The sequence below is a fragment of the Oncorhynchus masou genome, chromosome 31, assembly GCF_036934945.1.
Source record: "Oncorhynchus masou masou isolate Uvic2021 chromosome 31, UVic_Omas_1.1, whole genome shotgun sequence".
NCBI lineage: Eukaryota > Metazoa > Chordata > Actinopteri > Salmoniformes > Salmonidae > Oncorhynchus > Oncorhynchus masou.
In genome coordinates, this window is record NC_088242.1 from 102,165,130 (window position 1) to 102,190,289 (window position 25,160).

Consider the following 25,160-nt stretch of genomic DNA (forward strand, 5'->3'; position numbering starts at 1 on the left):
TCCTGATATAGGGGATGAGGCCCGCCTGGTTCCTTCCTGATATAGGGGATGAGGCCCTCCTGGTTCCTTCCGGATATAGGGGATGAGGCCCGCCTGGTTCCTTCCAGATATAGGGGATGAGGCCCGCCTGGTTCCTTCCTGATATAGGCGATGAGGCCCGCCTGGTTCCTTCCAGATATAGGGGATGAGGCCCTCCTGGTTCCTTCCAGATATAGGGGATGAGGCCCGCCTGGTTCCTTCCTGATATAGGCGATGAGGCCCGCCTGGTTCCTTCCAGATATAGGGGATGAGGCCCTCCTGGTTCCTTCCTGATATAGGGGATGAGGCCCTCCTGGTTCCTTCCTGATATAGGGGATGAGGCCCGCCTGGTTCCTTCCTGATATAGGCGATGAGGCCCGCCTGGTTCCTTCCAGATATAGGGGATGAGGCCCGTCTGGTTCCTTCCAGATATAGGGGATGAGGCCCGCCTGGTTCCTTCCTGATATAGGGGATGAGGCCCTCCTGGTTCCTTCCTGATACAGGGGATGAGGCCCGCCTGGTTCCTTCCAGATATAGGGGATGAGGCCCTCCTGGTTCCTTGCAGATATAGGGGATGAGGCCCGCCTGGTTCCTTCCTGATATAGGGGATGAGGCCCGCCTGGTTCCTTCCTGATATAGGGGATGAGGCCCTCCTGGTTCCTTCCTGATAGAGGGGATGAGGCCCGCCTGGTTCCTTCCTGATATAGGGGATGAGGCCCTCCTGGTTCCTTCCAGATATAGGGCATGAGGCCCTCCTGGTTCCTTCCAGATATAGGGGATGAGGCCCGCCTGGTTCCTTCCTGATAGAGGGGATGAGGCCCGCCTGGTTCCTTCCTGATATAGGGGATGACGCCCGCCTGGTTCCTTCCTGATATAGGGGATGAGGCCCGCCTGGTTCCTTCCTGATAGAGGGCATGAGGCCCTCCTGGTTCCTTCCTGATATAGGGGATGACGCCCGCCTGGTTCCTTCCTGATATAGGGGATGAGGCCCTCCTGGTTCCTTCCAGATATAGGGCATGAGGCCCTCCTGGTTCCTTCCTGATATAGGGGATGAGGCCCTCCTGGTTCCTTCCTGATATAGGGGATGAGGCCCGCCTGGTTCCTTCCAGATATAGGGCATGAGGCCCTCCTGGTTCCTTGCAGATATAGGGGATGAGGCCCGCCTGGTTTCTTCCGGATATAGGGGATGAGGCCCGCCTGGTTCCTTCCAGATATAGGGGATGAGGCCCTCCTGGTTCCTTCCAGATATAGGGGATGAGGCCCTCCTGGTTCCTTCCAGATATAGGGGATGAGGCCCGCCTGGTTCCTTCCAGATATAGGGGATGAGGCCCGCCTGGTTCCTTGCAGATATAGGGGATGAGGCCCGCCTGGTTTCTTCCAGATATAGGGGATGAGGCCCTCCTGGTTCCTTCCAGATATAGGGGATGAGGCCCTCCTGGTTCTTTCCAGATATAGGGGATGAGGCCCGCCTGGTTCCTTGCATACCTTAAGGGAACATTTCGACAATCACCGTATGGTTAGTGAGAAAGTCCCTATTGGAACTGTACGGTCCCTTACTAGACGTCCGAAAACATTTTAGAAATTCGGGGACGGCGTCGGGCCGAGCGGTAGGGCCAGACCTACCGGGAAGTCATCAAATGAACTTTGTCGGACATTCGGTTTTCGTTTAATAAAATAAACAAATTTTAGCCCATTTTTGCGCTATGCCGGAATATCCCACAAGAGGGCATAAGCAATCATATTGCTATTGGACAAAACATCCCGAATCACGACGTGCCATATCTCGAAAACTGAAAATATTTCGAAGCCGAAACTTGGTGAGCGTAGGTTTGGCATTATGGGAAGATGGCCCCGAACAAGATGGCGTCTAGGCCTCAACGGTTTTTGAGTTATGGCCATATTTCTGGGATTAAAGGTCCAAAATGAAAATAGAGAAAAGATTTTTTCACTTCACGTCAAAGTCAAGGAGCCTCCGGTGTGAATAAAAAAAAAATCGGCCATTTATCTATCGTCATTTACGAGAAATCGTACGGTGACCAGATCGTGATGTTCAGATATAGGTGTTTTTTTTTTCAACGGTTACAGATCCAGTTGCAGGGTGTTCATACGAGTATTTTTAAAATGTGCTGCGGAGCTCTGCGACATTTCTGTGATTTTCTATGATTTTCTGAAATAACACACACTCACTAAACCCTCCGTAAATAACTCAGTTCTTAATGTAAAGACTTAAAACTCAGGATTCTGTAAAGGCATACCCCAATGAGGATATGAGTTTATTTATAGCTTCCGGTGCCAACCGGAAGTGCCATAATTGGTGTCTCAGGGGCTGTTTGGAAGGGTTAAAAAAATCAGATCTGTCCAAAACTTCATATGTGTGATTAGACAACCCCCATGAACTGTAAATCAGTCATTTTTCCCAACAGATGTCAAAGAAAAGCTCTCACACACACACACAGCAAGGATGGAGTGACAAAGCGTGGTGTTTAAAGACACAGAGAGCAGGCAATGGCATAAACATAATCCCAAGGCAGGGCCGAGTCCAACGAGGTGCCCCGCTTGACCGTAGCTCACTCGGTCTGAGCGCAGCGACCATGAGAAAAATAGGCCCACAATGAAGCCTGCACCACAATGTCATTTGATTTTGGGTGACAGCGGCGGAACCGTTAGGTTTAGAAGGACAATTCAAACACAGGACTGTTCCTAAGGTCCTCCCGATCTGTGCAAGCCTAACCTTGACTGTGTGGCATTAACCTTTCACAGTTAAAAGAAGGTGTTTACAAAAAAACAGTGTGCATTGACTTCTCTCCCCATAGGAATACATTGCCTGCTCCCCTAAATACAACCTGGGGTCTTTATGGGTTATGAATGCTGTATGAACCTGTCTTCTATGACATTCCATCAGACCACTATGAGGTCTACCTGTGTCGATTCTAAGCTTCCTGGAGCAACCGGAAGTGGTTAAATTGACCCAAAAGGTATTTGGATGTACATCACCTCGAAAGGTGCCGAGGCCTCTGCATTATTCAACCCTGTGTAGATCAGTCAATTCTCAACTTAAAGACTTAAAACTCAGGATTCCCTAGGTTTCTATGTCAGTCAAGACATGTGTGTATTTATAGCTTCCTGTGCCAACCGGAAGTGCCATAATTGGTGTCTCAGGGGCTGTTTGGAAGGGTTAAAAAAATCAGATCTGTCCAAAACTTCATCTGTGTGATTAGACAACCCCCATGAACTGTAAATCAGTCATTTTTCCCAACAGATGTCAAAGAAAAGCTCTCACACACACACACAGCAAGGATGGAGTGACAAAGCGTGGTGTTTAAAGACACAGAGAGCAGGCAATGGCATAAACATAATCCCAAGGCCGTGCCGAGTCCAACGAGGTGCCCCTCTTGACCGTAGCTCGCTCGGTCTGAGCGCAGCGACCATGAGAAAAATAGGCCCACAATGATGCCTGCACCACAATGTCATTGGATTTTGGGTGACAGCGGCGGAACCGTTAGGTTTAGAAGGACAATTCAAACACAGGACTGTTCCTAAGGTCCTCCCGATCTGTGCAAGCCTAACCTTGACTGTGTGGCATTAACCTTTCACAGTTAAAAGAAGGTGTTTACAAAAAAACAGTGTGCATTGACTTCTCTCCCCATAGGAATACATTGCCTGCTCCCCTAAATACAACCTGGAGTCTATATGGGTTATGAATGCTGTATGAACCTGTCTTCTATGACATTCCATCAGACCACTATGAGGTCTACCTGTGTCGATTCTAAGCTTCCTGGAGCAACCGGAAGTGGTTAAATTGACCCAAAAGGTATTTGGATGTACATCACCTCGAAAGGTGCCGAGGCCTCTGCATTATTCAACCCTGTGTAGATCAGTCAATTCTCAACTTAAAGACTTAAAACTCAGGATTCCCTAGGTTTCTATGTCAGTCAAGACATGTGTGTATTTATAGCTTCCTGTGCCAACCGGAAGTGCCATAATTGGTGACTCAGGGGCTGTTTGGAAGGGTTAAAAAATCAGATCTGTCCAAAACTTCATATGTGTGATTAGACAACCCCCATGAACTGTAAATCAGTCATTTTTCCCATAAAAATTCAAAGGAAAAATAAATCACACAGATACACAACTTGGATGGAGGGACGTATTGGGGTGTGTAGAGACTGACAGTGCCTCCAATAGTTAGCTTTGTTCGAGCTAAAAAAGAACCGTCAGACCTAGAGTTCCGAAACTTTAGAATCCTGTTCTAGACCTCAGGTAGATAGTGCGTGGTGAGTTACGGCGCTCTAGAATGTTCTCGGACCGAGAAACAGCGTCGAACATTTGCAATGACTTCAATTCATTTTGACCATTACGAAAATGGCGACATTTAGAAATGTCCCAGAGACACAAGACTAGGTGCATTGTGACCGTCTCGGCCCATAGAGACAGAACCCAACATCTCGGTCCGATAGCTCATTCAAGGACCCCGTAGCAAGGCATTGAAAAAAGTGGATTTTCAGCACCAATTAGGCTTTTACTCGGACACCAAATGACCTATCGGGCCGAAACTCGGGATTCGGGGTCGCCTCACATAGGACTACACATAATGTCCGAACTGGCCCCGCAGCTAGAAAGTAACTATGTGTTTTATGGTTTTTTAATGTTTTGTACCGAAGGCCTTGTGAATTTTGGGCCAGCTCTGAAGTATGTTATACTTGGCTCCTAAATGAGTTGGGAAGAGTGGGTTTGGTGTCAGTTTGTATCAGTTTGGTGTCAGAATGATATCAAATTGACTGATGGACGGTGACTTGCAGGTGACTCTTGTCCATTAGCAATATGTTTAAGCGGTGAGGTACCATCACCAAAAGCGACATTCTGAAATCAACCCAAACGAGCGATGGAGAGGTACCAGTATCACTGCCCAGACATCCCTATGGCATCGGGCCAGTCAATTTGGCATTCCTGCATGATTTTTATGGCATGACAAATTGGTAATGGTGACTGCCCAGTTAACCATATGGCAAATGCACAGTGACTTTGAAAGAGTGAGAAAAATCACCAAATGGACATTCTGGAATCAACCCTAACGAGTGATGGAGAGGTACCAGAATCACTGCCAAGCCATCCCGACTTCATCGGGCCAGTCAATTTGGCATTCCTGCACAAATTTTCAGTGACTTTGCAAAAGTAAGGAACATTTGCAATATGTTTTAACAGTGAGGTACCATCACCAAAAGCGACATTCTGAAATCAACCCAAACGAGCCATGGAGAGGTACCAGTATCACTGCCCAGCCATCCCGAGGTCATCGGGCCAGTCAATTTGGCATTCCTGCGTGATTTTTATAGCATGACAAATTGGTAATGGTGACTGCCCAGTTAACCATATGGCAAATGCACAGTGACTTTGAAAGAGTGAGAAAAATCACCAAATGGACATTCTGGAATCAACCCTAACGAGTGATGGAGAGGTACCAGAATCACTGCCAAGCCATCCCGACTTCATCGGGCCAGTCAATTTGGCATTCCTGCACAAATTTTCAGTGACTTTGCAAAAGTAAGGAACATTTGCAATATGTTTAAGCGGTGAGGTACCATCACCAAAAGCGACATTCTGAAATCAACCCAAACGAGCGATGGAGAGGTGCCAAAATCACTGCCCAGCCATCCCGAGGTCATCGGGCCAGTCAATTTGGCATTCCTGCATGATTTTTATAGCATGACAAATTGGTGATGGTGACTGCCCAGTTAACCATATGGCAAATGCACAGTGACTTTGAAAGAGTGAGAAAAATCACCAAATGGACATTCTGGAATCAACCCTAACGAGCGATGGAGAGGTACCAGAATCACTGCCAAGCCATCCCGACTTCATCGGGCCAGTCAATTTGGCATTCCTGCACAAATTTTCAGTGACTTTGCAAAAGTAAGGAACATTTGCAATATGTTTAAGCGGTGAGGTACCATCACCAAAAGCGACATTCTGAAATCAACCCAAACGAGCGATGGAGAGGTACCAGAATCACTGCCCAGCCATCCCGAGTTCATCGGGCCAGTCAATTTGGCATTCCTGCACGAATTTTCAGTGACTTTGCAAAAGTAAGGAACATTTGCAATATGTTTTAACAGTGAGGTACCATCACCAAAAGCGACATTCTGAAATCAACCCAAACGAGCGATGGAGAGGTACCAAAATCACTGCCCAGCCATCCCTATGTCATCGGGCCAGTCAATTTGGCATTCCTGCATGATTTTTATGGCATGACAAATTGGTGATGGTGACTGCCCAGTTAACCATATGGCAAATGCACAGTGACTTTGCAAAAGTGAGAAAACATGACCAAATGAACATTCTGGAATCAACACAAACAATGGCATCACCATAGTGTCCAGACTGTGCCGAGTCCAACGAGGTGCCCCGCTTGACCATAGCTCGCTCGGTCTGAGCGCAGCGACCATGAGAATAATAGGCCCAATATGAAGCCTGCACCAGTACGTCATTTGATTTTGAGTGACAGCGGCGGAACCGTTAGGTTTAGAAAGACAATTCAACCACAGGAATGTTCCTAAGGTCCTCCTGATCTGTCCAAGCCTATCCTTGACCGTGTGACATTAACCCTTCACAGTCAAAAGAAGGTGTTTACATAAAAACAGTGTGCATTGACTTCTCTCCCCATAGGAATACATTGCCTGCTCCCCTAAATACAACCTGGAGTCTATATGGGTTATGAATGCTGTATGAACCTGTCTTCTATGACATTCCATCAGACCACTATGAGGTCTACCTGTGTCGATTCTAAGCTTCCTGGAGCAACCGGAAGTGGTTAAATTGACCCAAAAGGTATTTGGATGTACATCACCTCGAAAGGTGCCGAGGCCTCTGCATTATTCAACCCTGTGTAGATCAGTCAATTCTCAACTTAAAGACTTAAAACTCAGGATTCCCTAGGTTTCTATGTCAGTCAAGACATGTGTGTATTTATAGCTTCCTGTGCCAACCGGAAGTGCCATAATTGGTGTCTCAGGGGCTGTTTGGAAGGGTTAAAAAAATCAGATCTGTCCAAAACTTCATCTGTGTGATTAGACAACCCCCATGAACTGTAAATCAGTCATTTTTCCCAACAGATGTCAAAGAAAAGCTCTCACACACACACACAGCAAGGATGGAGTGACAAAGCGTGGTGTTTAAAGACACAGAGAGCAGGCAATGGCATAAACATAATCCCAAGGCCGTGCCGAGTCCAACGAGGTGCCCCGCTTGACCGTAGCTCGCTCGGTCTGAGCGCAGCGACCATGAGAAAAATAGGCCCACAATGATGCCTGCACCACAATGTCATTGGATTTTGGGTGACAGCGGCGGAACCGTTAGGTTTAGAAGGACAATTCAAACACAGGACTGTTCCTAAGGTCCTCCCGATCTGTGCAAGCCTAACCTTGACTGTGTGGCATTAACCTTTCACAGTTAAAAGAAGGTGTTTACAAAAAAACAGTGTGCATTGACTTCTCTCCCCATAGGAATACATTGCCTGCTCCCCTAAATACAACCTGGAGTCTATATGGGTTATGAATGCTGTATGAACCTGTCTTCTATGACATTCCATCAGACCACTATGAGGTCTACCTGTGTCGATTCTAAGCTTCCTGGAGCAACCGGAAGTGGTTAAATTGACCCAAAAGGTATTTGGATGTACATCACCTCGAAAGGTGCCGAGGCCTCTGCATTATTCAACCCTGTGTAGATCAGTCAATTCTCAACTTAAAGACTTAAAACTCAGGATTCCCTAGGTTTCTATGTCAGTCAAGACATGTGTGTATTTATAGCTTCCTGTGCCAACCGGAAGTGCCATAATTGGTGTCTCAGGGGCTGTTTGGAAGGGTTAAAAAAATCAGATCTGTCCAAAACTTCATATGTGTGATTAGACAACCCCCATGAACTGTAAATCAGTCATTTTTCCCATAAAAATTCAAAGGAAAAATAAATCACACAGATACACAACTTGGATGGAGGGACGTATTGGGGTGTGTAGAGACTGACAGTGCCTCCAATAGTTAGCTTTGTTCGAGCTAAAAAAGAACCGTCAGACCTAGAGTTCCGAAACTTTAGAATCCTGTTCTAGACCTCAGGTAGATAGTGCGTGGTGAGTTACGGCGCTCTAGAATGTTCTCGGACCGAGAAACAGCGTCGAACATTTGCAATGACTTCAATTCATTTTGACCATTACGAAAATGGCGACATTTAGAAATGTCCCAGAGACACAAGACTAGGTGCATTGTGACCGTCTCGGCCCATAGAGACAGAACCCAACATCTCGGTCCGATAGCTCATTCAAGGACCCCGTAGCAAGGCATGGAAAAAAGTGGATTTTCAGCACCAATTAGGCTTTTACTCAGACACCAAATTACCTATCGAGCCGAAACTCGGGATTCGGGGTCGCCTCACATAGGACTACACATAATGTCCGAACTGGCCCCGCAGCTAGAAAGTAACTATGTGTTTTATGGTTTTTTAATGTTTTGTACCGAAGGCCTTGTGAATTTTGGGCCAGCTCTGAAGTATGTTATACTTGGCTCCTAAATGAGTTGGGAAAAGTGGGTTTGGTGTCAGTTTGTATCAGTTTGGTGTCAGAATGATATCAAATTGACTGATGGACGGTGACTTGCAGGTGACTCTTGTCCATTAGCAATATGTTTAAGCGGTGAGGTACCATCACCAAAAGCGACATTCTGAAATCAACCCAAACGAGCGATGGAGAGGTACCAGTATCACTGCCCAGACATCCCTATGTCATCGGGCCAGTCAATTTGGCATTCCTGCATGATTTTTATGGCATGACAAATTGGTAATGGTGACTGCCCAGTTAACCATATGGCAAATGCACAGTGACTTTGAAAGAGTGAGAAAAATCACCAAATGGACATTCTGGAATCAACCCTAACGAGTGATGGAGAGGTACCAGAATCACTGCCAAGCCATCCCGAGTTCATCGGGCCAGTCAATTTGGCATTCCTGCACAAATTTTCAGTGACTTTGCAAAAGTAAGGAACATTTGCAATATGTTTTAACAGTGAGGTACCATCACCATTAGCGACATTCTGAAATCAACCCAAACGAGCGATGGAGAGGTACCAGTATCACTGCCCAGCCATCCCGAGGTCATCGGGCCAGTCAATTTGGCATTCCTGCATGATTTTTATAGCATGACAAATTGGTAATGGTGACTACCCAGTTAACCATATGGCAAATGCACAGTGACTTTGAAAGAGTGAGAAAAATCACCAAATGGACATTCTGGAATCAACCCTAACGAGCGATGGAGAGGTACCAGTATCACTGCCCAGCCATCCCGAGGTCATCGGGCCAGTCAATTTGGCATTCCTGCATGATTTTTATGGCATGACAAATTGGTAATGGTGACTGCCCAGTTAACCATATGGCAAATGCACAGTGACTTTGAAAGAGTGAGAAAAATCACCAAATGGACATTCTGGAATCAACCCTAACGAGTGATGGAGAGGTACCAGAATCACTGCCAAGCCATCCCGACTTCATCGGGCCAGTCAATTTGGCATTCCTGCACAAATTTTCAGTGACTTTGCAAAAGTAAGGAACATTTGCAATATGTTTTAACAGTGAGGTACCATCACCAAAAGCGACATTCTGAAATCAACCCAAACGAGCCATGGAGAGGTACCAGTATCACTGCCCAGCCATCCCGAGGTCATCGGGCCAGTCAATTTGGCATTCCTGCGTGATTTTTATAGCATGACAAATTGGTAATGGTGACTGCCCAGTTAACCATATGGCAAATGCACAGTGACTTTGAAAGAGTGAGAAAAATCACCAAATGGACATTCTGGAATCAACCCTAACGAGTGATGGAGAGGTACCAGAATCACTGCCAAGACATCCCGAGTTCATCGGGCCAGTCAATTTGGCATTCCTGCACAAATTTTCAGTGACTTTGCAAAAGTAAGGAACATTTGCAATATGTTTTAACAGTGAGGTACCATCACCAAAAGCGACATTCTGAAATCAACCCAAACGAGCGATGGAGAGGTACCAGTATCACTGCCCAGACATCCCTATGTCATCGGGCCAGTCAATTTGGCATTCCTGCATGATTTTTATGGCATGACAAATTGGTGATGGTGACTGCCCAGTTAACCATATGGCAAATGCACAGTGACTTTGCAAAAGTGAGAAAACATGACCAAATGGACATTCTGAAATCAACACAAACAATGGCATGACCATAGTGTCCAGACTGTGCCGAGTCCAACGAGGTGCCCCGCTTGACCGTAGCTCGCTCGGTCTGAGCGCGCGACCATGAGAAAAATAGGCCCAATATGAAGCCTTCACCAGTACGTCATTTGATTTTGGGTGACAGCGGCGGAACCGTTAGGTTTAGAAAGACAATTCAACCACAGGACTGTTCCTAAGGTCCTCCTGATCTGTCCAAGCCTATCCTTGACCGTGTGACATTAACCCTTCACAGTCAAAAGAAGGTGTTTACATAAAAACAGTGTTCATTGACTTCTCTCCCCATAGGAATACATTGGCTGCTCCACTAAATACAACCTGGAGTCTTTATGGGTTATGAATGCTGTATGAACCTGTCTTTGGTACCAGTCCATCAGACCACTATAAGGTCTACCTGTGTCGATTCTAAGCTTCCTGGACCAACCGGAAGTGGTTCAAATCGCCCTAAAAGTGTATACCCATACACTGCCTGCAATTTGATGGACATAGTGCATTGAACCCTGTGTAAATCAGTCAGTTTTCATGGTAAAGACTTAAAACTCAGGATTCTCTAATGGAATACCCCAATGAGGATGTATGTTGAGTTACAGCTTCCTGTGCCAACCGGAAGTGCCATAATTGGTGTCTCATGGGCTGTTTGGAGGGGTTAAAAATATCAGATCTTTCCAAAACTTCATATATATGATTAGGCAACCCCCATGAACTGTAAATCAGTCATTTTTCCCATAAAAATTCAAAGGAAAACTAAATCACACAGATACACAACATGGATTGAGGGACGTATCATTGGGGTGCGTAGAGACTGACAGTGCCTCCAATAGTTAGCTTTGAATGATATCAAATTGACTGATGGACGGTGACTTGCAGGTGACTCTTGTCCATTAGCAATATGTTTAAGCGGTGAGGTACCATCACCAAAAGCGACATTCTGAAATCAGCCCAAACGAGCGATGGAGAGGTACCAGTATCACTGCCCAGCCATCCCGAGGTCATCGGGCCAGTCAATTTGGCATTCCTGCATGATTTTTATGGCATGACAAATTGGTGATGGTGAATGCCCAGTTAACCATATGGCAAATGCACAGTGACTTTGCAAAAGTGAGAAAACATAAACAAATGGACATGATGAAATCAACACCACGAGTGATTGAAAGGAACAACAATCACTGCCCGGCCATCCCGAGTTCATCAGGCCAGTCAATTTTGCATTTCTGAAGGATTTTTGAGCATGTCAAATTTATTATGACATTTGGCCCCCACAAAACATATGCCTTATGCACAAGCAAAAAAAAAAAAAAAACATTATGATAATAAAATATGACTAAAGTATGTTGATACAGTTCTTATACTTGTGTAACTGACACAAAATTCGAAAATTTTTTCGAAAAACGGTCCAGAAAGCACTTTTTTAGGGGTGTGTGAAGTTTTTTATGAAATTTAATAATTTTTGACTTTTGACTTCTGACTTCCTATGAAATCATATTGCAGATGGACAAAACACATGCAATAATGCGCAAGTAAAAAAAATAAAAATTATGATAATAAAATATGACTAAAGTATGTTGATACAGTTCTTATACGTGTGTAACTGACACAAAATTCGAAAAAATTTCGAAAAACGGTCCAGAAAGCACTTTTTTAGGGGTGTGTGAAGTTTTTTATGAAATTTAATAATTTTTGACTTTTGACTTCTGACTTCCTATGAAATCATATTGCAGATGGAGAAAACACATGCAATATGCGCAAGTAAAAAAAAAAAAAAAAATTATGATAATAAAATATGACTAAAGTATGTTGATACAGTTCTTATACGTGTGTAACTGACACAAAATGAGAAAAATTTTCGAAAAACGGTCCAGAAAGCACTTTTTTAGGGGTGTGTGAAGTTTATGAAATTTAATAATTTTTGACTTTTGACTTCTGACTTCCTATGAAATCATATTGCAGATGGACAAAACATATGCAATATGCGCAAGTAAAAAAATTAAAAAAATTATGATAATAAAATTGGACAAAAGTATTTTCATACAGTTCTTATACATGTGTAATTGTCAAAAAAAGCGAAAGAATTTCGAAAAACGGTCCAGAAAGCACTTTTTTAAGGGGTGATACGTTTTTTTCAAAAAATTCATTTTTTCAAAATTTGGCTTTTGGATGTTGACTTGGAGTCCAATATCAATATGAAAAACCATGGTGGAGTGCAATCGCCACCTGTTGGATTTTTGAAGTGTTACAACTGGCAATACCCATATGGCAATAGAAGTAAACTTTGCATGAATCAACGCCGCTTTGGGTGGTATTGGCCAATGTGTACATGGTTTGTCCTATGCCAATAATTTGCCATTCATTTTTGTCCACTACGGGGGTGAATTCTCTTACAGATATAGGGGATGAGGCCCGCCTGGTTCCTTGCAGATATAGGGGATGAGGCCCGCCTGGTTCCTTGCAGATATAGGGGATGAGGCCCGCCTGGTTCCTTCCAGATATAGGGGATGACGCCCGCCTGGTTCCTTCCTGATATAGGGGATGAGGCCCGTCTGGTTCCTTCCAGATATAGGGGATGAGGCCCGCCTGGTTCCTTGCAGATATAGGGGATGAGGCCCTCCTGGTTCCTTCCTGATATAGGGGATGAGACCCGCCTGGTTCCTTCCAGATATAGGGGATGAGGCCCTCCTGGTTCCTTGCAGATATAGGGGATGAGACCCTCCTGGTTCCTTCCTGATATAGGGGATGAGGCCCGCCTGGTTCCTTCCTGATATAGGGGATGAGGCCCTCCTGGTTCCTTCCTGATATAGGGGATGAGGCCCGCCTGGTTCCTTCCTGATAGAGGGGATGAGGCCCGCCTGGTTCCTTCCTGATAGAGGGGATGAGGCCCGCCTGGTTCCTTCCAGATATAGGGGATGAGACCCGCCTGGTTCCTTCCTGATATAGGGGATGAGGCCCTCCTGGTTCCTTCCTGATATAGGGGATGAGGCCCTCCTGGTTTCTTGCAGATATAGGGGATGAGGCCCGCCTGGTTCCTTCCAGATATAGGGGATGAGGCCCTCCTGGTTCTTTCCAGATATAGGGGATGAGGCCCGCCTGGTTCCTTCCAGATATAGGGGATGAGGCCCGCCTGGTTCCTTCCAGATATAGGGGATGAGGCCCTCCTGGTTCCTTGCAGATATAGGGGATGAGGCCCGCCTGGTTCCTTCCAGATATAGGGGATGAGGCCCGCCTGGTTCCTTCCAGATATAGGGGATGAGGCCCTCCTGGTTCCTTGCAGATATAGGGGATGAGGCCCGCCTGGTTCCTTGCAGATATAGGGGATGAGGCCCGCCTGGTTCCTTGCAGATATAGGGGATGAGGCCCTCCTGGTTCCTTCCTGATATAGGGGATGAGGCCCGCCTGGTTCCTTCCAGATATAGGGGATGAGACCCGCCTGGTTCCTTCCAGATATAGGCGATGAGGCCCGCCTGGTTCCTTCCAGATATAGGGGATGAGGCCCTCCTGGTTCCTTCCTGATATAGGGGATGAGGCCCTCCTGGTTCCTTCCAGATATAGGGGATGAGGCCCTCCTGGTTCCTTCCAGATATAGGGGATGAGGCCCGCCTGGTTTCTTCCAGATATAGGGGATGAGGCCCGCCTGGTTCCTTCCTGATATAGGGGATGAGGCCCTCCTGGTTCCTTGCAGATATAGGGGATGAGGCCCGCCTGGTTCCTTCCTGATATAGGGGATGAGGCCCGCCTGGTTCCTTCCTGATATAGGGGATGAGGCCCGCCTGGTTCCTTCCAGATATAGGGGATGAGGCCCTCCTGGTTCCTTCCTGATAGAGGGGATGAGGCCCGCCTGGTTCCTTCCTGATATAGGGGATGAGACCCGCCTGGTTCCTTCCAGATATAGGGGATGAGGCCCGCCTGGTTCCTTCCAGATATAGGGGATGAGGCCCTCCTGGTTCCTTGCAGATATAGGGGATGAGGCCCTCCTGGTTCCTTCCTGATATAGGGGATGAGGCCCGCCTGGTTCCTTCCAGATATAGGGGATGAGGCCCTCCTGGTTTCTTGCAGATATAGGGGATGAGGCCCGCCTGGTTCCTTGCAGATATAGGGGATGAGGCCCTCCTGGTTCCTTGCAGATATAGGGGATGAGGCCCGCCTGGTTCCTTCCTGATATAGGGGATGAGGCCCTCCTGGTTCCTTCCTGATATAGGGGATGAGGCCCGCCTGGTTCCTTCCAGATATAGGGGATGAGGCCCGCCTGGTTTCTTCCTGATAGAGGGGATGAGGCCCTCCTGGTTCCTTGCAGATATAGGGGATGAGGCCCGCCTGGTTCCTTGCAGATATAGGGGATGAGGCCCGCCTGGTTTCTTGCAGATATAGGGGATGAGGCCCTCCTGGTTCCTTGCAGATATAGGGGATGAGGCCCTCCTGGTTCTTTCCTGATAGAGGGGATGAGGCCCGCCTGGTTCTGTCACGCCCTGGTCTATATTTATTATGTTTATCTTCATTTATTGAGTCAGGCCAGGGTGTGACATGGGTTTATTTGTAGTGTGTTTCGTCTTGGGGTTGTGTGGGGTGTATAGATTAGTCTATGGCTGCCTGAGGCGGTTCTCAATCAGAGTCAGGTGATTATCGTTGTCTCTGATTGGGAACCATATTTAGGTAGCCTGGGTTTCACTGTGTGTTTGTGGGTGATTGTTCCTGTCTCTGTGTTTGTTGCACCAGTCAGGGCTGTTTCGGTTTTCGACGTTTGTTGTTTTGTATTGTTCGTGTTTTTTCATCATTAAAGATGTATCGAACGAATCACGCTGCATTTTGGTCCGATCCTTATTCCACCTCTTCGTCAGAGAAGGAGGTAGAAGAAACCCGTTACAGGTTCCTTCCTGATAGAGGGGATGAGGCCCAGCAGGTTTATTCCTGATATAGAGAATGAGGCCCAGCAGGTTTATTCCTGATATAGAGAATGAGGCCCAGCAGGTTTATTCCTGATATAGAGAATGAGGCCCAGCAGGTTTATTCCTGATATAGAGAATGAGGCCCAGCAGGTTTATTCCTGATATAGAGAATTAGGCCCAGCAGGTTTATTCCTGATATAGAGAATGAGGCCCAGTAGGTTTATTCCTGATATAGAGAATGAGGCCCAGCAGGTTTATTCCTGATATAGAGAATGAGGCCCAGCAGGTTTATTCCTGATATAGAGAATTAGGCCCAGCAGGTTTATTCCTGATATAGAGAATGAGGCCCAGTAGGTTTATTCCTGATATAGAGAATGGGGCCCAGCAAGTTTATTCCTGATATAGAGAATGAGGCCCAGTAGGTTTATTCCTTATATAGAGAATGAGGCCCAGCAGGTTTATTTCTGGCTGTTGTAAGAGGGAAATATATAGTAGAGTAGGTCTAAAAATCCTTAAGGGCGAAGGTCTACACACACGCACACACACGTTGTTAGTCAGCCAGGAACGCAAAGAGCTTCAGAGGCACTTTTTCACTAATTCTGTGTACACACCGTCACTAGACACCTGTCCATGGTTGCTTAGCAAGTCAGTATTGAGTGAGCAGTTGTGACACGCTTTTTAAGACATGGTACCCCATTCAGTGTGACCCTGCCAGTAAATGCAACAGGGTTTCTGTGATGAATCAAAAACTTTGTCCTTACCCTGCAATAATGTATTCAGTATTGGACCTGTGTGAATGCTCTTCATTAATGAAGTCAGGTTGAACTGTGGTAGAAAGTTATCATTGTATCACCTTGAATAAAGGACCTTGATAACCGCCGTAAATCAAGAGAAAGTGGTGCTTTTTTATTCTGGCATCTTTACTCAGTTACTCTGAAACAATCCTGGATTCATTTGTGAACGATGATATTGATTTTTCCAGTCCCAAATGGCACCCTATTCCCTAAATAGTTCTTTACTTTTGACCAGGGCCCATAAGGGGTTGCCATTTGGGACACAACCTAGGTGTTAGAGCGTACTGAACGTCCATCATTTCAACGGTCCTCTGTAGCCAATCTTCAGGATGTGTGGGACCATTTTGTAGTTTAGTTTATAGAGTGAGGCAAGTCTTTTGGGACAGAGTTCTCAGTCTCACCCCAAGCCCAGCTCCTCTGAATAGTGTCAAATATTTGTTTATATCTAACCCAAGATGAACTACAGCCTGTTGTTTCCAATGGGAGCAGAATAAACCAGGAGGTGGGCAGAGAGGAGCTGGCGAGATTGGCTCGTTATGGCACGTATTCACATATTTCCGTTAGAGAATGTGTTCTCCCCCGAAGTGCCCGTGTGCAATAACTCAATTTGCCCCTTGCACTCTACAAAACTTAGTTCACTCTGGTCGTAACCGATTCAAGATTTGGTAAGAGAGAACTGGGTTGAGATTAAATGTTTGATAGATGAGAACACTTGCAGAATGTCGGCCAAAATCCATCTTTCCCAATGGCCAGCCACTTGGCTTCCTCTCATCACCATATTTGGGGGTGACTGGAAATGCCAACAGGATGCTTCACATTTATATGCCATCTCGATCCAAGGATTTTTACGGATCCCCCAACCCAGCTCTGAATAGTTCTACCCTGTGCCTCAGCCCCCAACCCAGCACTGAATAGGCCCCCCAGCCCCCAACCCAGCTCTGAATAGGCCCCCAACCCAGCTCTGAATAGGCCCCCCAGCCCCCAACCCAGCTCTGAATAGGCCCCTCAGCCCCCAGCCCAGCTCTGAATAGGCCCCCAACCCAGCTCTGAATAGGCCTCTCAGCCCAGCTCTGAATAGGCCCCCCAGCCCAGCTCTGAATAGGCCCCCCAGCCCAGCTCTGAATAGGCCCCCCAACCCAGCTCTGAATAGGCCTCTCAGCCCAGCTCTGAATAGGCCTCTCAGCCCTCAGCCCAGCTCTGAATAGGCCCCCAACCCAGCTCTGAATAGGCCCCCAACCCAGCTCTGAATAGGCCCCCAACCCAGCTCTGAATAGGCCCCCAGCCCTCAGCCCAGTTCTGAATAGGCCCCTCAGCCCCCAACCCAGCTCTGAATAGGCCTCTCAGCCCTCAGCCCAGTTCTGAATAGGCCTCTCAGCCCTCAGCCCAGCTCTGAATAAGTCTACCCTGTGCCTCAGCCCCTCAGCCCCCAACCCAGCTCTGAATAGGCCCCCAACCCAGCTCTGAATAGTCCTACTCTGTGCCTCAGCCTCTTGCATTTCTATATTTGTAGTTTTTTGTTCAGTATATAACTAATGGTCAATGGGATCATTAGTTTGACCATGCTAAACTACTAGGTTTAGATAGCTGGCCACTAGACTGACTTACCAATCTAAACCTGACATGGGCTTGTTAAGGGACTGTTGATACATAACCAAATGTAGAAATTACACGTTGTGTCATTTATTTTAATATAACTCTCAACAGTAAGTGGAGACCAAGACTGAGCTACTAAGCCCCCCCGCCCCAGTAAAAAAACGGTTTGGCTTGAATAAGCAGCCAATAAGCAGAGGCCACCATATATTTGTGTCATACAAAACATCAATATATATGATATATATACGCGAGGCTCCCGTGAGGCCTCCAGACAGAGTTTTTGACTATTATCTGCAGATAAATATGGAAACATTCGATGAAGATGTTGAATCCTCACTGCAGGAACAATAGGGTAGTAGAGAGAGAGCCTCATTCTGGTCCAACATTTTATAAAAGAAAACCGATAAATGCTAATGTCACACTTGGCAATTCATTCCTTGCAGTAACACTGTAAATATGAATTTAATCTTGAGATTTAATATTAAAAAAAGCTTTTCATGTTCTATAACTCAGAAAGTTGTCCTGATCATAGTCGCCAAGACAATATCTGTCACGCCTTGGTCTTAGTATTGTGTGTTTTAGTTTATTAGTTAGTCAGACCAGGGTGTGACATGGGGTTATTTTGTATTGTATTTTCTTATTGGGGTTGTGTAGTAGTTGGGATTGTAGCTGGTTAGGGGTGTGTGTGTGTGTGTGTTAATTAGGTTGGCTGCCTGAGGCGGTTCTCAATCAGAGTCAGGTGCTTCTCGTTGTCGCTGATTGGGAACCATATTTAGGTAGCCTGTTTTTCGCTTTGCATTTCGTGGGTGATTGTCCCTGTCTCTGTGTAGGTTGCACCAGTCAGGCAGGCTGTATTAGGTTTCGTTCTGTTTGTTGTTTTTTTGTATTTATTTAGTTATTCGTGTTAGTTCGTTCGTTTTGTCTTCATTCATTAAACATGAGTAACTTACACGCTGCATTTCGGTCCGACTCTCCTTCAACAACAAAAGAACGCCTTTACAATATCCAAAACAACTAACACACTGAATTCATACCTTTTCACTTATTTCAATTGTCTTCTTACTCATTTTACCAGTCTGATAAAGTCGTTAAAGTGTTCAATCATTTAGCTGTGTATTTCAGATGAAATCAAGGCGTTAGAATGTACCAGAGGAGGTCGTTCTGCACAAACTATTTCAGGGGCATGTCCCCCCCGGACTCCTACATCCCAGAACTCCCTGGCTGGCTACTTTTATATTTGGCCACTTACTTACAGAAAACACTATAGACAGCACAAACAGATCTGGGACCAAGCTAAGTTGACAATAGGTTCACTGTAGCAAAGCTATCATATTTTGACTTGACCAAATGGACAAGAAGAAATGTTGTCATACCACTGAAACTTCTGGATGCCAGAGCCTCGATTGAACAGGGAGGGAATGACTCTAATTACAGCGAAATGAATAGTCTCAGTTGAAACCCGACTCTCAGAGCTGAGTCAGAAGCAGCGTGTGGACTGGTTGAGGTGACGTTATAGAGGAAACTGTTACTGAATAGTACTTTAGAAGTTTCCTAAATGTTTAGTGATGTGTGAAGTAACCTTCCTGCAGATACATTAAAGGGAGTTGATGTTGATGCAAACTTCCATTTGTTTAATTCATTCATCTTTCACTTTTCAGATGATTCCAAAGGGAAACGCCAAAGAAAGATCCTATACAAGACCCAGAATTACCTGAACCTCTATGCTGCTGATGGTCTTCGTACTCTCTGCATCGCAAAAAAGGTAACGCAGCTTCAGCAATACGACAATACATCTTCAACAACTAATAGGACTTTTATTTTGAAACTATTTACATCATTAAACTCAAACAGATGAGAAATCAGGGCCTGGGCCTAAAGCAAGGAGAACTGACTCTGTAGTGGACTGGAAAACATTCAGTAGTGGACTGGAAAACATTCAGTAGTGGACTGGAAAACATTCTGTCGTGGACTGGAAAACATTCTGTCGTGGACTGGAAAACATTCTGTCGTGGACTGGAAAACATTCTGTAGTGGACTGGAAAACATTCTGTAGTGGACTGGAAAACATTCTGTAGTGGACTGGAAAACATTCTGTAGTGGACTGGAAAACATTCTGTCGTGGACTGGAAAACATTCTGTCGTGGACTGGAAAACATTCTGTCGTGGACTGGAAAACATTCTGTAGTGGACTGGAAAACATTCTGTCGTGGACTGGAAAACATTCTGTCGTGGACTGGAAAACATTCTGTCGTGGACTGGAAAACATTCTGTCGTGGACTGGAAAACAGTCAGACAATTGAGAAACAGATGTACTATCTCGCGTCTGGTATCTTAACGAAGAAGAATGGGATAAGTGATGCTTTTAATCATTTCATCTCGGCTTTTCATTTGACAGAAACGTTGGTTTTAATTGACCCTGGTAAGTCAATTGAATGCCTCCAAGCTTACACATTCCTCTTCTTCCCCTGCCTAAGCAAGTTCTGTCTGGCTCTGGCAACATAACTGAGAAGAATGGGATAAGTGAAGCTTTTAATCATAATTTTATCACGACAGGCTCGAGAGAAACAGTAGTTTAATTGACCCTGGACAGTCAATCGACTGCTCTTCCCTCTGCCAGCCTCCAGCTGACTCGATAGTTAACCCGTCAACATTTTAGTGAATCTTTTTTTTTAGATTTAAACAATTTCCTGTCTGATGTGCTGGATGCCTTGCTTAAGATTGACGTAATAAATTACTCCACTTGGACTGATATGCTTGATTAATTTCATGTACTCCTCCTAACCTGATGACTATACCTGGTACTATCCCCAGGGTCTGGAAGGAGGCCCATGTACTCCTCCTAACCTGATATGCTTGATTAATTTCATGTACTCCTCCTAACCTGATGACTATACCTGGTACTATCCCCAGGGTCTGGAAGGAGGCCCATGTACTCCTCCTAACCTGATGACTATATCTGGTACTATCCCCAGGGTCTGGAAGGAGGCCCATGTACTCCTCCTAACCTGATGACTATATCTGGTACTATCCCCAGGGTCTGGAAGGAGGCCCATGTACTCCTCCTAACCTGATGACTATACCTGGTACTATCCCCAGGGTCTGGAAGGAGGCCCATGTACTCCTCCTAACCTGATGACTATACCTGGTACTATCCCCAGGGTCTGGAAGGAGGCCCATGTACTCCTCCTAACCTGATGACTATACCTGGTACTATCCCCAGGGTCTGGAAGGAGGCCCATGTACTCCTCCTAACCTGATGACTATATCTGGTACTATCCCCAGGGTCTGGAAGGAGGCCCATGTACTCCTCCTAACCTGATGACTATACCTGGTACTATCCCCAGGGTCTGGAAGGAGGCCCATGTACTCCTCCTAACCTGATGACTATACCTGGTACTATCCCCAGGGTCTGGAAGAGGAGGAGCCCATGTACTCCTCCTAACCTGATGACTATACCTGGTACTATCCCCAGGGTCTGGAAGGAGGCCCATGTACTCCTCCTAACCTGATGTCTATACCTGGTACTATCCCCAGGGTCTGGAAGGAGGCCCATGTACTCCTCCTAACCTGATGACTATATCTGGTACTATCCCCAGGGTCTGGAAGGAGGCCCATGTACTCCTCCTAACCTGATGACTATACCTGGTACTATCCCCAGGGTCTGGAAGGAGGCCCATGTACTCCTCCTAACCTGATGACTATACCTGGTACTATCCCCAGGGTCTGGAAGGAGGCCCATGTACTCCTCCTAACCTGATGACTATATCTGGTACTATCCCCAGGGTCTGGAAGGAGGCCCATGTACTCCTCCTAACCTGATGACTATATCTGGTACTATCCCCAGGGTCTGGAAGGAGGCCCATGTACTCCTCCTAACCTGATGACTATATCTGGTACTATCCCCAGGGTCTGGAAGGAGGCCCATGTACTCCTCCTAACCTGATGACTATACCTGGTACTATCCCCAGGGTCTGGAAGGAGGCCCATGTACTCCTCCTAACCTGATGACTATACCTGGTACTATCCCCAGGGTCTGGAAGGAGGCCCATGTACTCCTCCTAACCTGATGACTATATCTGGTACTATCCCCAGGGTCTGGAAGGAGGCCCATGTACTCCTCCTAACCTGATGACTATACCTGGTACTATCCCCAGGGTCTGGAAGGAGGCCCATGTACTCCTCCTAACCTGATGACTATATCTGGTACTATCCCCAGGGTCTGGAAGGAGGCCCATGTACTCCTCCTAACCTGATGACTATATCTGGTACTATCCCCAGGGTCTGGAAGGAGGCCCATGTACTCCTCCTAACCTGATGACTATACCTGGTACTATCCCCAGGGTCTGGAAGGAGGCCCATGTTCTCCTCCTAACCTGATGACTATATCTGGTACTATCCCCAGGGTCTGGAAGGAGGCCCATGTACTCCTCCTAACCTGATGACTATACCTGGTACTATCCCCAGGGTCTGGAAGGAGGCCCATGTACTCCTCCTAACCTGATGATTATATGTCACCACATTCTCTATCAGACAGTTGGTTGGCCCTCTGTGATGTCATCACCACATTCTCTATCAGACAGTTGGTTGGCCCTCTGTGATGTCATCACCACAATCTCTATCAGACAGTTGGTTGGCCCTCTTTGATGTCATCACCACATTCTCTATCAGACAGTTGGTTGGCCCTCTGTGATGTCATCACCACATTCTCTATCAGACAGTTGGTTGGCCCTCTGTGATGTCATCACCACAATCTCTATCAGACAGTTGGTTGGCCCTCTTTGATGTCATCACCACATTCTCTATCAGACAGTTGGTTGGCCCTCTGTGATGTCATCACCACATTCTCTATCAGACAGTTGGTTGGCCCTCTGTGATGTCATCACCACATTCTCTATCAGACAGTTGGTTGGTCCTCTGTGATGTAATCACCACATTCTCTATCAGACAGTTGGTTGGTCCTCTGTGATGTCACCTAGGTTGATACGTCGCTATGTTTTCATTTATAAAGCCCTTTTTGTAAAACTCCCACTGTAACTGTCTGTGGGGTCCTGTGTGGCTCAGTCGGTAGAGCATGGCGCTTGCAACGCCAAGCGTCGTGGGTTCGATTCCCGCTAGGACCACCCATATGTAAAAGTAGTGGCCCCAGCCGACTTGTAAGTCGCTTTGGACAAAAGCGTCTGCTAAATGGGATATATTATTATTATTATTATAACATCATTACTAAACTATAGACATACAAGTTTACCAACCCAGGTCTCAGGGCTGGCTAACTCTGGAAAATCCTGGTAAATCAGCTTGTAGTTTTCCTGCACCTTAGTTGTGGAACAATCTTCAAAATATTCTTAAATGGGATGTTCTGGTGCCTCTAGGTCAATTCAGAAATCTGATTTTGAGGACTTTATTACAGATGAATGTGTGTTTTTCTATGACCGTGTTTTTCTTTCGGCTCGCATTTGGTTTTTATATTTTGATGTGTGTGTTTTCTGTCATTTATGTAAAATACACCTTGGTCTCAGTATGACTCCCTGATAAATAAATATAAAAAATTAGTATTTTTTTGTCTGTTTCTGTCTGTCTGTGTCTCTGTCTGTCTGTGTCTCTGTCTGTCTGTGTCTCTGTCTGTCTGTGTCTCTGTCTGTCTGTGTCTCTGTCTGTCTGTCTGTCTGTCTGTCTGTCTGTCTGTCTGTGTCTCTGTCTGTCTGTGTCTCTGTTTGTCTGTGTTTCTGTCTGTCTGTGTCTCTGTCTGTCTGTGTCTCTGTCTGTCTGTGTCTCTGTCTGTCTGTCTGTCTGTCTGTGTCTGTTTGTCTGTGTCTCTGTCTGTCTGTTTGTCTGTGTCTCTGTTTGTCTGTGTCTGTCTGTCTGTCTGTCTGTGTCTCTGTCTGTCTGTGTCTCTGTCTGTCTGTGTCTGTCTGTCTGTCTGTCTGTTTGTCTGTGTCTCTGTCTGTCTGTTTGTCTGTGTCTCTGTTTGTCTGTGTCTCTGTCTGTCTGTGTCTGTCTGTTTGTCTGTGTCTCTGTTTGTCTGTGTCTGTCTGTCTGTCTGTTTGTCTGGGTCTCTGTCTGTCTGTTTGTCTGTGTCTCTGTTTGTCTGTGTCTGTCTGTGGCAGGTTATGACTAAGGAGGAGTATGCTGTCTGGTTGCGACATCATCTGGAGGCAGAGACGGCCATACAGGGAAGAGAAGAGCTGCTGTTTCAGTCTGCTCTGAGACTGGAGATTAACCTGCATCTATTAGGTAAAGTTGTTACTCTTAACACTAGGACCGCTGGGCCTCCACGGACCCCCCACCCTTAACACTAGGACCGCTAGGTCTCCACGGACCCCCCACCCTTAACACTAGGACCGCTGGGCCTCCACGGACCCCCCACCCTTAACACTAGGACCGCTGGGCCTCCACGGACCCCCCACCCTTAACACTAGGACCGCTGGGCCTCCACGGACCCCCCACCCTTAACACTAGGACCACTGGGCCTCCACGGACCCCCCACCCTTAACACTAGGACCGCTGGGCCTCCACGGACCCCCCACCCTTAACACTAGGACCGCTAGGTCTCCACGGACCCCCCACCCTTAACACTAGGTCCACTGGGCCTCAAAGGACCCCCCACCCTTAACACTAGGACCGCTGGGCCTCCACGGACCCCCCACCCTTAACTCTAGATCCACTGGGCCTCAAAGGACCCCCCTTCAAGCTAGCTAGCAGTCACTCTGACTGCAATATTCTAACAGTGTAATTAATACATTTCATATATGCTATTGCTAAAATAATAATTTGGTTGTGTTCATGAAGGTTGTTTAAGAAAATGTTTTAACCTTTATTTAACGAGGTAATTCAGTTAAGAACAAATTATTTTTTACGATGACGGCCTTACCAAAGTCCTCCGGTACATAAAACCTCTGGGGGCTTGATAACAACATCCAGGCTCAACACTCTGGGGGCTTGATAACAACATCCAGGCTCAACACTCTGGGGGCTTGATAACAACATCCAGGCTCAACACCTCTGGGGGCTTGATAACAACATCCAGGCTCAACACCTCTGGGGGCTTGATAACAACATCCAGGCTCAACACCTCTGGGGGCTTGATAACAACATCCAGGCTCAACACTCTGAGGGCTTGATAACAACATCCAGGCTCAACACCTCTGGGGGCTTGATAACAACATCCAGGCTCAACACTTCTGGGGGCTTGATAACATCCAGGCTCACATCCAGGCTCAACACCTCTGGGGCTTGATAACAACATCCAGGCTCAACACCTCTGGGGGCATTGATAACAACATCCAGGCTCAACACCTCTGGGGGCTTGATAACAACATCCAGGCTCAACACCTCTGGGGGCTTGATAACAACATCCAGGCTCAACACCTCTGGGGGCTTGATAACAACATCCAGGCTCAACACCTCTGGGGGCTTGATAACAACATCCAGGCTCAACCCTCTGGGGGCTTGATAACAACATCCAGGCTCAACACCTCTGGGGGCTTGATAACAACATCCAGGCTCAACACCTCTGGGGGCTTGATAACAACATCCAGGCTCAACACCTCTGGGGGCTTGATAACAACATCCAGGCTCAACACCTCTGGGGGCTTGATAACAACATCCAGGCTCAACACCTCTGGGGGCTTGATTACATCCA

General features: G+C 46.5%; 1 protein-coding gene and 1 non-coding gene across 2 annotated transcripts in view; both read left to right on the forward strand.

Moving 5' to 3' along the window:
• The window catches only part of atp10a (ATPase phospholipid transporting 10A), a 171,996-nt gene that overhangs the window by 90,720 nt on the left and 56,116 nt on the right, over window positions 1-25,160 (forward strand). The window contains exons 11-12 of the mRNA XM_064952702.1: window positions 19,180-19,283; window positions 23,626-23,752. Coding sequence (XP_064808774.1) covers window positions 19,180-19,283; window positions 23,626-23,752 — 231 coding nt within the window. The remainder of the gene's footprint in view (window positions 1-19,179; window positions 19,284-23,625; window positions 23,753-25,160) is intronic.
• trnaa-ugc (transfer RNA alanine (anticodon UGC)) lies at window positions 22,566-22,641 on the forward strand. The gene has a single exon. It is a non-coding gene; the product is annotated as a tRNA-Ala (tRNA).